We start from the raw sequence: 14,110 nt of genomic DNA on the forward strand, positions 1-14,110 counted from the left end.
CTCTGAGGCCTTCACTTTTATTTACCAGACTGTACATTTGCCAGCAAGGTAGTTGGCATTGGGATTCAAAAACCTCGTTTTGTAAGCACACCATTAGCCCAGCACTTCAACCTTAAAGGGCAGTCCGCCGGCCAGAGTCCGATCTATTTTTGTCAGTTTTGAGCGGCGATAGGTTCTTTAATCACATTAAAACATCATTATCAACTGTAAACACTTTAGACGCTGTTGTGGTTCTCAGCTGTAACAGGCTGAGTTTCCATTGGAGTTGTCGCTTTGAATCGCCTTTAGTTGCTGCAACAGAAGGGTTTAGATGTTCCAGATGGTGAGTGTACTTCAAAATGGAAGCTGGTGCCTTGTTTGAAAGTGCACCATTAACTCCACATCCCCGGGATGGTGGTGGGGAGGGGGCCGTGTGGTGGACAGGGAGATCATTCTGCACAGAATGTAGGCAAGACTGGTAACTTAATGCCCTTATTTACCAACTCTCATATCGATTATCAACAGCTGGTGCATCAGACAGGCCCTGACTGGGTGGTTATGGTCGATTTAGACTGTCAAACAAGATGGTGTCCCTGTCACTGGCACCACAGCGGCTGAAGTCACTCCCTCTCAACTCCAGGGCCCTGGGTTATTTTGTTCATATAAACAATACTTTAAAGATTAGCTTTATCTGTCACATGTACTGTAAATTAGAGATTAGTTTAAATATTAGCCCTATTTGTCATGTGTATATCGAAACATACAGTGAAATTCGTTGTTTATGCCAACACAGTCGGAGGGCGTGCTGGGGGGGCAGCCCACAACCTGTACGTCTTTGGAACTGGGGAGGCAACTCAGAAGAAATCTACACGGTCACAGGGAAGAATGTGCAAACTCCTCACAGTGAGGGCAGGGAATTGAACCTGGGTCGCTGGTGCTGTAAAGCATTACGCTACCTGTGCTAAAGCCCGTGGGCCAGGCCTTGGGGAGGCTGCCTGCTTGGTTCATGTGAAGCACTGTCTGAGACTGAAAGCCAAGCTTCCCGGTTACAACTGGGCTGCAACAGAAAGCAGCAGTTTGTGTCTCTAACAATAGAGCTGGCAGGGGGGTTTGCACAGTCTAGAGGAAGAGGAAGTTGTGGGCCATTGAGCCTGACCTTCTATAAATCACACTACATTGTTAGTGAAGAAACCACCCTCGGCAGACCACACCACACAGCACAAGGCAACGATTCAACAAGCTGACTTACAGATCCGGCCCAGTGCAAGGCACAATACACCGATGCACAAACGCTGGAGGACCTCAGCGGGATCTACGGAGAGGAATACACTCAGTGGCCACTTTACGAATTATCTCCTCTACCTAACAAGGTAGCCATTGAGTGTATGTTCGTGGTCTTCTGTCGATGTAGCCTGCGCACTTCAAAGTTTGACGCGTTGTGCACTCAGTCGAGCTCCCCGTCACGGCCCTGTTGTAACACGTGGTCATTTAAACTATCGGTGCCTTCCTGTCAGCTTGAACCAGTCTGGCCTTTCCCCTCTGACCTCTCTTATTAACAAGGTGTTTTCACCCACAGAACTGCCACTCACTGGATTCCACACCATTCTCTGTAAACTCTAGAGACTGTTCTGTGTGTGAGAATCCCAGGAGATCAGCAGTTTCATAGATAATCAAACCACCCTGCCTGACACCAACTATCATTCCATGATCAAAGTCACTTAAATCACATTTCTTCCCCATTCTGGCATATGATATGAACTTCTTGACCACATCTGCATGTTTTTCTGCATTGAGTTGCTGCCATATGATTGGCTAATTAGAGATTTGTATTACCGAGTAGATGTACATGTATACCTAATAAAGTGGCCACTGAGTGTAAACCACATAACAGGCCAACAGGTTCTAAGGTCACTGACCAAGTTGCCTGGTTCTGGCACTTCATCTTGCCTTGTTCAGGTGTTGGGCCACCCCCTTGTGAAGTTAATGTCAATCCCCTTCCCCAGGCAGTCATCCCCACCTCCTGTACCCCCCCCCCCGCAAATTTTTCTATTTTCACTGTGGGATCTTTTCCCAATTGCGTTCAACCCATGGCTTCTGCTTAAATCTTCTGGCAAGGAGGGGCAAAAGATGGCATCTGTGGAGGGAAATGGGACCCTGCGCTTTTGAAGGGTCTCACCCTCATTTCCCTCTATAGATGCTGCCTGACCTGACGAGTTAATCAGCTGCTCTGCCAATGGAAAGAGTGTCGCTACATTTTCACAATGTTGGAGCCCTCAGTCAACATTCTCCAGTGAACTGAAATCCCTCATCCTGAACTTCCGAACCTTCTCTGCACCTTTTCCCCAATCCACCCACCCCTCCTACACTTCTGGCGTGATCTTTAATGGCTGAACTAGTGTTTCTGGACGTCCAGTAAAATCACTTTCCCTATCAAGTTCAAATTCAGATTCAGTTTATTGTCATTGAACCGTTCATGTGTGTGTACCACCAAATGAAACAACGTTCCTGCAGAGCAAGGTGCACAACACAGTACATATAACTCACACAGATAACACATAAAGTAATGTTACCAAAACAAATTAACAATTAATATGATACATTTCAAATGTAAACAATACAACGCTACTGGCACTTCATACGTGATGAGTCCTGCATGTCAGCTGGGAGTTCAGTAGTCTCACAGCCTGGGAGACAAAGTTGTTTCTCATCCTAACAGATCTTGTCCTAATGCTCCGGTACCTCCTGCCTGATGGTAGGGGTCAAAGAGGTTATTGGACGGATGGGAGGTATCATTGACAATGCTAAGGGCCCCGCGTGTGCAGTGCTCCTGATAATTATCTCTGCCTCCTCCTGTTCTCGGTCAAGGAAAGAACTGAGCTGAAAGAATCCCCGGTGTGGAAACGAATAGGCAGTCATCTTTACGGGCCAAGACACTTCATGAGGATGGAGAGGGGTCTCTGCCTGAAATATCAAGTATATATTCATTTCCATATGCTGCATGACCTGCTGAGTTCCTCCAGGGTTTTGTGTCTGTTGCTCTGGATTCAGCTCGGGGTCTTTGGCAGGCAGAGACCTGAGACACATCTGAACTGAGTGTCACGTCTTCACTCCCTGCATTCACATCACTCACGCCTCTGACTGAACTAAATTTGGAAGCATGCAAAAGCTGCAGAAACCCCAGATCTAAAGTTAAGACGTTTTGACAGTTACAGTAAAGATAAAAACTCTTGCAGCTGGACAAAAGTAAATTGCCTTGAGCACCAGGAAACATTTATTCAGTTATTTATATATTTATATTTTTAACTTACTCATTGTTTGGAGATTTGGGCAGGGCCAACATTTAATGCACAATCAAAATACTGGAGGAACTCAGCAGGTCAGGCAGCAGCTATGGAGACGAATAATTAGCTGACATTTCGGACTGAAACCCTTTATCAGGACTGGAAAGGAAAGATGCCAAAATGAGAAGGTGGGGAAGGGAAAGGAGAACACGTACATCCCTTGAATTTGGTGCATTTTCCAAATTATCCATCTGAGCATTTCTGGCATGAAGTTGCCATGACAAGTTTCTATTACTGCTTATTAACTGAATTTAAATTTCAAGGCTGTTTTACTGGGATTGCATGTGAAATTATGGATCATAAAGTCAAAATAAAATTTAGTATACATTTATTATAAATTATCAAAATGTATTATCAAATATGTTAATCACATGTATAATATATAATATAATATAATCATATTTTGTAGGAATTTATATGAAAATAAAGAAATACAAAAGAATTTAAGAAAAAGCTACACATAAGCAAAGACTGATAAACAACCAAAGAGACACATTTCTTTTGTGTTAATAACATTGAGAACATGAGATGTGGAGATTTGAAAGTGAAGCTACAGGTTGTAGATTCAGTTCAGAGTTGAAATGAGTAAAGATATCCATGATGGTTCAGGAGCCTGATAGTTAAGGTTAGTAACTCTTACTGAACTTGGTGGTGTGGAAGCTAAGGCTCCTGTACCTCTTGTCTGATGGTTTTAGCAAGGTGGGCATGACCTGGGTGGTGTCGGTCCTTGATGATGGGTGCTGCTTTCTTGTGGTAGTGCTCCATGCAGATGAATATCCTCAATCGAGTCCTCAGCACTGGATCGAGTCCTCAGCACCGGATCGAGTTCACAGCACCGGATCGAGTCCTCAGCACGGGATCGAGTCCTCAGCACGGGATCGAGTCCTCAGCACGGGATCGAGTCCTCAGCACCGGATCGAGTTCACAGCACCGGATCGAGTCCTCAGCACGGGATCGAGTCCTCAGCACCGGATCGAGTTCACAGCACCGGATCGAGTCCTCAGCACCGGATCGAGTCCTCAGCACCGGATCGAGTTCACAGCACGGGATCGAGTCCTCAGCACGGGATCGAGTCCTCAGCACGGGATCGAGTCCTCAGCACGGGATCGAGTACTCAGCACCAGATCGAGTCCTCAGCACCGGATCGAGTCCACAGCACGGGATCGAGTTCTCAGCACGGGATCGAGTCCACAGCACGGGATCGAGTTCTCAGCACGGGATCGAGTCCTCAGCACCGGATCGAGTCCTCAGCACGGGATCGAGTCCTCAGCGAGTCCTCAGCACGGGATCGAGTTCACAGCACAGGATCGAGTCCACAGCACCGGATCGAGTCCTCAGCACGGGATCGAGTCCTCAGCACAGGATCGAGTTCACAGCACCGGATCGAGTCCTCAGCACGGGATCGAGTCCTCAGCACCGGATCGAGTTCACAGCACGGGATCGAGTCCTCAGCACCGGATCGAGTCCTCAGCACGGGATCGAGTCCTCAGCACGGGATCGAGTTCACAGCACAGGATCGAGTCCTCAGCACGGGATCGAGTCCTAGGCACGAGATCGAGTTCACAGCACGGGATCGAGTCCTCAGCACCGGATCGAGTTCACAGCACAGGATCGAGTCCTCAGCACGGGATCGAGTTCACAGCACGGGATCGAGTCCTCAGCACCGGATCGAGTCCTCAGCACGGGATCGAGTCCTCAGCGAGTCCTCAGCACGGGATCGAGTTCACAGCACAGGATCGAGTCCACAGCACCGGATCGAGTCCTCAGCACGGGATCGAGTCCTCAGCACAGGATCGAGTTCACAGCACCGGATCGAGTCCTCAGCACGGGATCGAGTCCTCAGCACCGGATCGAGTTCACAGCACGGGATCGAGTCCTCAGCACCGGATCGAGTCCTCAGCACGGGATCGAGTCCTCAGCACGGGATCGAGTTCACAGCACAGGATCGAGTCCTCAGCACGGGATCGAGTCCTAGGCACGAGATCGAGTTCACAGCACGGGATCGAGTCCTCAGCACCGGATCGAGTTCACAGCACAGGATCGAGTCCTCAGCACGGGATCGAGTTCACAGCACGGGATCGAGTCCTCAGCACCGGATCGAGTTCACAGCACTGGATCGAGTCCACAGCACCGGATCGAGTTCACAGCACGGGATCGAGTTCACAGCACCGGATCAAGTTCACAGCACGGGATCGAGTCCTCAGCACCGGATCGTGTTCTCAGCATGGGATCGAGTCCTCAGCACCGGATCGAGTCCTCAGCACGGGATCGAGTCCTCAGCACGGGATCGAGTCCTCAGCACGGGATCGAGTTCACAGCACCGGATCGAGTTCACAGCACGGGATGGAGTCCTCAGCACGGGATCGAGTCCTCAGCACGGGATCGAGTTCACAGCACAGGATCGAGTTCACAGCACGGGATCGAGTCCTCAGCACGGGATCGAGTCCTCAGCACCGGATCGAGTCCTCAGCACTGGATCGAGTCCTCAGCACGGGATCGAGTTCACAGCATGGGATCGAGTCCTCAGCACGGGATCGAGTTCTCAGCACGGGATCGAGTCCTCAGCACGGGATCGAGTCCACAGCACGGGATCGAGTCCTCAGCACGGGATCGAGTTCACAGCACGGGATCGAGTTCACAGCACGGGATCGAGTCCTCAGCACGGGATCGAGTTCACAGCACCGGATCGAGTCCTCAGCACCGGATCGAGTCCACAGCACGGGATCGAGTTCTCAGCACGGGATCGAGTCCACAGCACGGGATCGAGTTCTCAGCACGGGATCGAGTCCTCAGCACCGGATCGAGTCCTCAGCACGGGATCGAGTCCTCAGCGAGTCCTCAGCACGGGATCGAGTTCACAGCACAGGATCGAGTCCACAGCACCGGATCGAGTCCTCAGCACGGGATCGAGTCCTCAGCACAGGATCGAGTTCACAGCACCGGATCGAGTCCTCAGCACGGGATCGAGTCCTCAGCACCGGATCGAGTTCACAGCACGGGATCGAGTCCTCAGCACGGGATCGAGTTCACAGCACCGGATCGAGTTCACAGCACGGGATGGAGTCCTCAGCACGGGATCGAGTCCTCAGCACGGGATCGAGTTCACAGCACAGGATCGAGTTCACAGCACGGGATCGAGTCCTCAGCACGGGATCGAGTCCTCAGCACCGGATCGAGTCCTCAGCACTGGATCGAGTCCTCAGCACGGGATCGAGTTCACAGCATGGGATCGAGTCCTCAGCACGGGATCGAGTTCTCAGCACGGGATCGAGTCCTCAGCACGGGATCGAGTCCACAGCACGGGATCGAGTCCTCAGCACGGGATCGAGTTCACAGCACGGGATCGAGTTCACAGCACGGGATCGAGTCCTCAGCACGGGATCGAGTTCACAGCACCGGATCGAGTCCTCAGCACCGGATCGAGTCCACAGCACGGGATCGAGTTCTCAGCACGGGATCGAGTCCACAGCACGGGATCGAGTTCTCAGCACGGGATCGAGTCCTCAGCACCGGATCGAGTCCTCAGCACGGGATCGAGTCCTCAGCGAGTCCTCAGCACGGGATCGAGTTCACAGCACAGGATCGAGTCCACAGCACCGGATCGAGTCCTCAGCACGGGATCGAGTCCTCAGCACAGGATCGAGTTCACAGCACCGGATCGAGTCCTCAGCACGGGATCGAGTCCTCAGCACCGGATCGAGTTCACAGCACGGGATCGAGTCCTCAGCACCGGATCGAGTCCTCAGCACGGGATCGAGTCCTCAGCACGGGATCGAGTTCACAGCACAGGATCGAGTCCTCAGCACGGGATCGAGTCCTAGGCACGAGATCGAGTTCACAGCACGGGATCGAGTCCTCAGCACCGGATCGAGTTCACAGCACAGGATCGAGTCCTCAGCACGGGATCGAGTTCACAGCACGGGATCGAGTCCTCAGCACCGGATCGAGTTCACAGCACTGGATCGAGTCCACAGCACCGGATCGAGTTCACAGCACGGGATCGAGTTCACAGCACCGGATCAAGTTCACAGCACGGGATCGAGTCCTCAGCACCGGATCGTGTTCTCAGCATGGGATCGAGTCCTCAGCACCGGATCGAGTCCTCAGCACGGGATCGAGTCCTCAGCACGGGATCGAGTCCTCAGCACGGGATCGAGTTCACAGCACCGGATCGAGTTCACAGCACGGGATGGAGTCCTCAGCACGGGATCGAGTCCTCAGCACGGGATCGAGTTCACAGCACAGGATCGAGTTCACAGCACGGGATCGAGTCCTCAGCACGGGATCGAGTCCTCAGCACCGGATCGAGTCCTCAGCACTGGATCGAGTCCTCAGCACGGGATCGAGTTCACAGCATGGGATCGAGTCCTCAGCACGGGATCGAGTTCTCAGCACGGGATCGAGTCCTCAGCACGGGATCGAGTCCACAGCACGGGATCGAGTCCTCAGCACGGGATCGAGTTCACAGCACGGGATCGAGTTCACAGCACGGGATCGAGTCCTCAGCACGGGATCGAGTTCACAGCACCGGATCGAGTTCACAGCACGGGATCGAGTTCACAGCACGGGATCGAGTCCTCAGCACGGGATCGAGTTCACAGCACCGGATCGAGTCCTCAGCACCGGATCGAGTCCTCAGCACTGGATCGAGTTCACAGCACGGGATCGAGTCCTCAGCACGGGATCGAGTCCTCAGCACGGGATCGAGTTCACAGCACCGGATCGAGTCCTCAGCACCGGATCGAGTTCACAGCACGGGATCGAGTCCTCAGCACGGGATCGAGTCCTCAGCACGGGATTGAGTTCTCAGCACCGGATCGAGTTCACAACACGGGATCGAGTCCAGAGCACGGGATCGAGTCCTCAGCACCGGATCGAGTTCACAGCACGGGATCGAGTCCTCAGCACCGGATCGAGTCCTCAGCATCGGATCGAGTCCTCAGCACGGGATCGAGTTCACAGCACGGGATCGAGTCCTCAGCACCGGATCGAGTCCTCAGCACGGGATCGAGTCCTCAGCACCGGATCAAGTTCACAGCACCGGATCGAGTTCACAGCACGGGATCGAGTTCACAGCACTGGATCGAGTTCACAGCACGGGATCGAGTCCTCAGCACGGGATCGAGTTCACAGCACCGGATCGAGTCCTCAGCACCGGATCGAGTTCACAGCACGGGATCGAGTCCTCAGCACGGGATCGAGTCCTCAGCACGGGATTGAGTTCTCAGCACCGGATCGAGTTCACAGCACGGGATCGAGTCCAGAGCACGGGATCGAGTCCTCAGCACCGGATCGAGTTCACAGCACGGGTTCGAGTTCACAGCACGGGATCGAGTCCTCAGCACCGGATCGAGTCCTCAGCATCGGATCGAGTCCTCAGCACGGGATCGAGTTCACAGCACGGGATCGAGTCCTCAGCACCGGATCGAGTCCTCAGCACGGGATCGAGTCCTCAGCACGGGATCAAGTCCACAGCACCGGATTGAGTCCTCAGCACGGGATCGAGTCCTCAGCACCGGATTGAGTCCTCAGCATGGGATCGAGTCCTCAGCACCGGATTGAGTCCTCAGCACCGGATCGAGTTCACAGCACCGGATCGAGTCCTCAGCACCGGATCGAGTTCACAGCACCGGATCGAGTTCACAGCACGGGATCGAGTTCACAGCACAGGATCGAGTTCACAGCACGGGATCGAGTTCACAGCACGGGATCGAGTTCACAGCACGGGATCGAGTCCTCAGCACCGGATCGAGTTCACAGCACGGGTTCGAGTTCACAGCACAGGATCGAGTCCTCAGCACGGGATCGAGTCCCCAGCACGGGATCGAGTCCTCAGCACGGGATCGAGTCCTCAGCACGGGATCGAGTCCTCAGCACCGGATCGAGTCCTCAGCACGGGATCGAGTCCTCAGCACGGGATTGAGTCCACAGCACCGGATCGAGTCCTCAGCACGGGATCGAGTCCGCAGCATGGGATCGAGTCCTCAGCACGGGATCGAGTCCTCAGCACCGGATCGAGTCCTCAGCACCGGATCGAGTCCTCAGCACGGGATCGAGTCCTCAGCACGGGATCGAGTCCTCAGCACCGGATCGAGTTCACAGCACGGGATCGAGTCCCCAGCATGGGATCGAGTTCTCAGCACGGGATCGAGTTCACAGCACGGGATCGAGTCCTCAGCACGGGATCGAGTCCCCAGCATGGGATCGAGTTCTCAGCACGGGATCGAGTTCACAGCACGGGATCGAGTTCACAGCACGGGATCGAGTCCTCAGCACCGAATCGAGTCCTCAGCACCGGATCGAGTCCTCAGCATGGGATCGAGTCCTCAGCACCGGATCGAGTTCACAGCACGGGATCGAGTCCACAGCACGGGATCGAGTTCTCAGCACCGGATCGAGTCCTCAGCACCAGATCGAGTCCTCAGCATGGGATCGAGTCCTCAGCACCGGATCGAGTTCACAGCACGGGATCGAGTCCACAGCACGGGATCGAGTTCTCAGCACCGGATCGAGTCCTCAGCACCAGATCGAGTCCACAGCACCGGATCGAGTCCACAGCACGGGATCGAGTTCACAGCACGGGATCGAGTCCACAGCATGGGATCGAGTTCACAGCACGGGATCGAGTCCTCAGCACGGGTTCGAGTTCACAGCACGGGATCGAGTCCTCAGCACCGGATCGAGTTCTCAGCACGGGATCAAGTTCACAGCACCGGATCGAGTTCTCAGCACGGGATCGAGTTCACAGCATGGGATCGAGTCCTCAGCACGGGATCGAGTTCACAGCACCGAATCGAGTCCTCAGCACGGGATCGAGTCCTCAGCACCGAATCAAGTCCACAGCACCGGATCGAGTTCACAGCACCGGATCGAGTCCTCAGCACAGGATCGAGTCCTCAGCACCGGACCGAGTCCTCAGCACCGGATCGAGTCCTCAGCATGGGATCGAGTCCTCAGCACCGGACCGAGTCCTCAGCACCGGATCGAGTCCTCAGCACGGGATCGAGTCCTCAGCACCGGATCGAGTCCTCAGCACCGGATCGAGTCCTCAGCACGGGATCGAGTCCTCAGCACCGGATCGAGTCCTCAGCATGGGATCGAGTCCTCAGCACCGGGTCGAGTTCACAGCACCGGATCGAGTCCTCAGCACCGGATCGAGTCCTCAGCAGGGGATCGAGTCCTCAGCACCGGATCGAGTCCTCAGCACCGGATCGAGTCCTCAGCACCGGATCGAGTCCTCAGCATGGGATCGAGTCCTCAGCACTGGATCGAGTCCTCAGCACCGGATCGAGTTCATAGCACGGGATCGAGTCCTCAGCATGGGATCGAGTCCACAGCACGGGATCGACTTCACAGCACGGGATCGAGTCCTCAGCACGGGATCGAGTCCTCAGCACGGGATCGAGTCCTCAGCACCGGATCGAGTCCACAGCACTGGATTGAGTCCTCAGCACCGGATCGAGTCCTCAGCACCGGATCAAGTTCACAGCACGGGATCGAGTCCTCAGCACGGGATCGTGTTCTCAGCATGGGATCGAGTCCTCAGCACGGGATCGAGTCCTCAGCACGGGATCGAGTTCTCAGCACGGGATCGAGTCCTCAGCACCGGATCGAGTTCACAGCACGGGATCGAGTCCTCAGCACCGAATCAAGTCCTCAGCACGGGATCGAGTCCTCAACACGGGATCGAGTCCTCAGCACGGGATCGAGTTCACAGCACTGGATCGAGTCCTCAGCACGGGATCGAGTCCTCAGCACGGGATCGAGTCCTCAGCACGGGATCGAGTTCACAGCACGGGATCGAGTCCTCAGCACCGGATCGAGTCCTCAGCACGGGATCGAGTCCTCAGCACCGGATCGAGTCCTCAGCACCGGATCGAGTCCTCAGCACCGGATCGAGTCCTCAGCACGGGATCGAGTCCTCAGCACCGGATCGAGTTCATAGCACGGGATCGAGTCCTCAGCACCGGATCGAGTCCTCAGCACAGGATCGAGTCCTCAGCACGGGATCGAGTTCACATCACGGGATCGAGTCCTCAGCACGGGATCGAGTCCCCAGCACCGGATCGAGTTCACAGCACGGGATCGAGTCCTCAGCACGGGATCGAGTCCCCAGCACCAGATCGAGTCCTCAGCACGGGATCGAGTTCACAGCACCGGATCGAGTTCATAGCACGGGATCGAGTCCTCAGCACCGGGTCGAGTTCACAGCACCGGATCGAGTCCTCAGCACCGGATCGAGTCCTCAGCAGGGGATCGAGTCCTCAGCACCGGATCGAGTCCTCAGCAGGGGATCGAGTCCTCAGCACCGGATCGAGTCCTCAGCACGGGATCGAGTCCCCAGCACCGGATCGAGTTCACAGCACGGGATCGAGTCCTCAGCACGGGATCGAGTCCCCAGCACCAGATCGAGTCCTCAGCACGGGATCGAGTTCACAGCACCGGATCGAGTTCATAGCACGGGATCGAGTCCTCAGCACCGGGTCGAGTTCACAGCACCGGATCGAGTCCTCAGCACCGGATCGAGTCCTCAGCAGGGGATCGAGTCCTCAGCACCGGATCGAGTCCTCAGCAGGGGATCGAGTCCTCAGCACCGGATCGAGTCCTCAGCATGGGATCGAGTCCTCAGCACCGGATCGAGTCCTCAGCACGGGATCGAGTCCTCAGCAGGGGATCGAGTCCTCAGCACCGGATCGAGTCCTCAGCAGGGGATCGAGTCCTCAGCACCGGATCGAGTTCACAGCACGGGATCGAGTTCACAGCACTGGATCGAGTTCACAGCACGGGATCGAGTCCTCAGCACGGGATCGAGTTCACAGCACCGGATCGAGTCCTCAGCACCGGATCGAGTTCACAGCACGGGATCGAGTCCTCAGCACGGGATCGAGTCCTCAGCACGGGATTGAGTTCTCAGCACCGGATCGAGTTCACAGCACGGGATCGAGTCCAGAGCACGGGATCGAGTCCTCAGCACCGGATCGAGTTCACAGCACGGGTTCGAGTTCACAGCACGGGATCGAGTCCTCAGCACCGGATCGAGTCCTCAGCATCGGATCGAGTCCTCAGCACGGGATCGAGTTCACAGCACGGGATCGAGTCCTCAGCACCGGATCGAGTCCTCAGCACGGGATCGAGTCCTCAGCACGGGATCAAGTCCACAGCACCGGATTGAGTCCTCAGCACGGGATCGAGTCCTCAGCACCGGATTGAGTCCTCAGCATGGGATCGAGTCCTCAGCACCGGATTGAGTCCTCAGCACCGGATCGAGTTCACAGCACCGGATCGAGTCCTCAGCACCGGATCGAGTTCACAGCACCGGATCGAGTTCACAGCACGGGATCGAGTTCACAGCACAGGATCGAGTTCACAGCACGGGATCGAGTTCACAGCACGGGATCGAGTTCACAGCACGGGATCGAGTCCTCAGCACCGGATCGAGTTCACAGCACGGGTTCGAGTTCACAGCACAGGATCGAGTCCTCAGCACGGGATCGAGTCCCCAGCACGGGATCGAGTCCTCAGCACGGGATCGAGTCCTCAGCACGGGATCGAGTCCTCAGCACCGGATCGAGTCCTCAGCACGGGATCGAGTCCTCAGCACGGGATTGAGTCCACAGCACCGGATCGAGTCCTCAGCACGGGATCGAGTCCGCAGCATGGGATCGAGTCCTCAGCACGGGATCGAGTCCTCAGCACCGGATCGAGTCCTCAGCACCGGATCGAGTCCTCAGCACGGGATCGAGTCCTCAGCACGGGATCGAGTCCTCAGCACCGGATCGAGTTCACAGCACGGGATCGAGTCCCCAGCATGGGATCGAGTTCTCAGCACGGGATCGAGTTCACAGCACGGGATCGAGTCCTCAGCACGGGATCGAGTCCCCAGCATGGGATCGAGTTCTCAGCACGGGATCGAGTTCACAGCACGGGATCGAGTTCACAGCACGGGATCGAGTCCTCAGCACCGAATCGAGTCCTCAGCACCGGATCGAGTCCTCAGCATGGGATCGAGTCCTCAGCACCGGATCGAGTTCACAGCACGGGATCGAGTCCACAGCACGGGATCGAGTTCTCAGCACCGGATCGAGTCCTCAGCACCAGATCGAGTCCTCAGCATGGGATCGAGTCCTCAGCACCGGATCGAGTTCACAGCACGGGATCGAGTCCACAGCACGGGATCGAGTTCTCAGCACCGGATCGAGTCCTCAGCACCAGATCGAGTCCACAGCACCGGATCGAGTCCACAGCACGGGATCGAGTTCACAGCACGGGATCGAGTCCACAGCATGGGATCGAGTTCACAGCACGGGATCGAGTCCTCAGCACGGGTTCGAGTTCACAGCACGGGATCGAGTCCTCAGCACCGGATCGAGTTCTCAGCACGGGATCAAGTTCACAGCACCGGATCGAGTTCTCAGCACGGGATCGAGTTCACAGCATGGGATCGAGTCCTCAGCACGGGATCGAGTTCACAGCACCGAATCGAGTCCTCAGCACGGGATCGAGTCCTCAGCACCGAATCAAGTCCACAGCACCGGATCGAGTTCACAGCACCGGATCGAGTCCTCAGCACAGGATCGAGTCCTCAGCACCGGACCGAGTCCTCAGCACCGGATCGAGTCCTCAGCATGGGATCGAGTCCTCAGCACCGGACCGAGTCCTCAGCACCGGATCGAGTCCTCAGCACGGGATCGAGTCCTCAGCACCGGATCGAGTCCTCAGCACCGGATCGAGTCCTCAGCACGGGATCGAGTCCTCAGCACCGGATCGAGTCCTCAGCATGGGATCGAGTC

At 55.7% G+C, this 14,110-nt stretch overlaps 1 protein-coding gene across 1 annotated transcript in view; it reads left to right on the plus strand.

The window, feature by feature from the left end:
- The first annotated feature begins 233 nt into the window (after positions 1 to 233).
- fes (FES proto-oncogene, tyrosine kinase) overlaps positions 234 to 14,110 on the plus strand; it is a 118,521-nt gene continuing 104,644 nt past the window's right edge. Inside the window, exon 1 of the mRNA XM_059945910.1 lies at positions 234 to 322. Within this exon, the coding sequence (XP_059801893.1) occupies positions 311 to 322 (12 nt within the window). The 5' untranslated portion in view covers positions 234 to 310. The remainder of the gene's footprint in view (positions 323 to 14,110) is intronic.

This window comes from Hypanus sabinus, chromosome 21, assembly GCF_030144855.1.
Source record: "Hypanus sabinus isolate sHypSab1 chromosome 21, sHypSab1.hap1, whole genome shotgun sequence".
Lineage (NCBI taxonomy): Eukaryota > Metazoa > Chordata > Chondrichthyes > Myliobatiformes > Dasyatidae > Hypanus > Hypanus sabinus.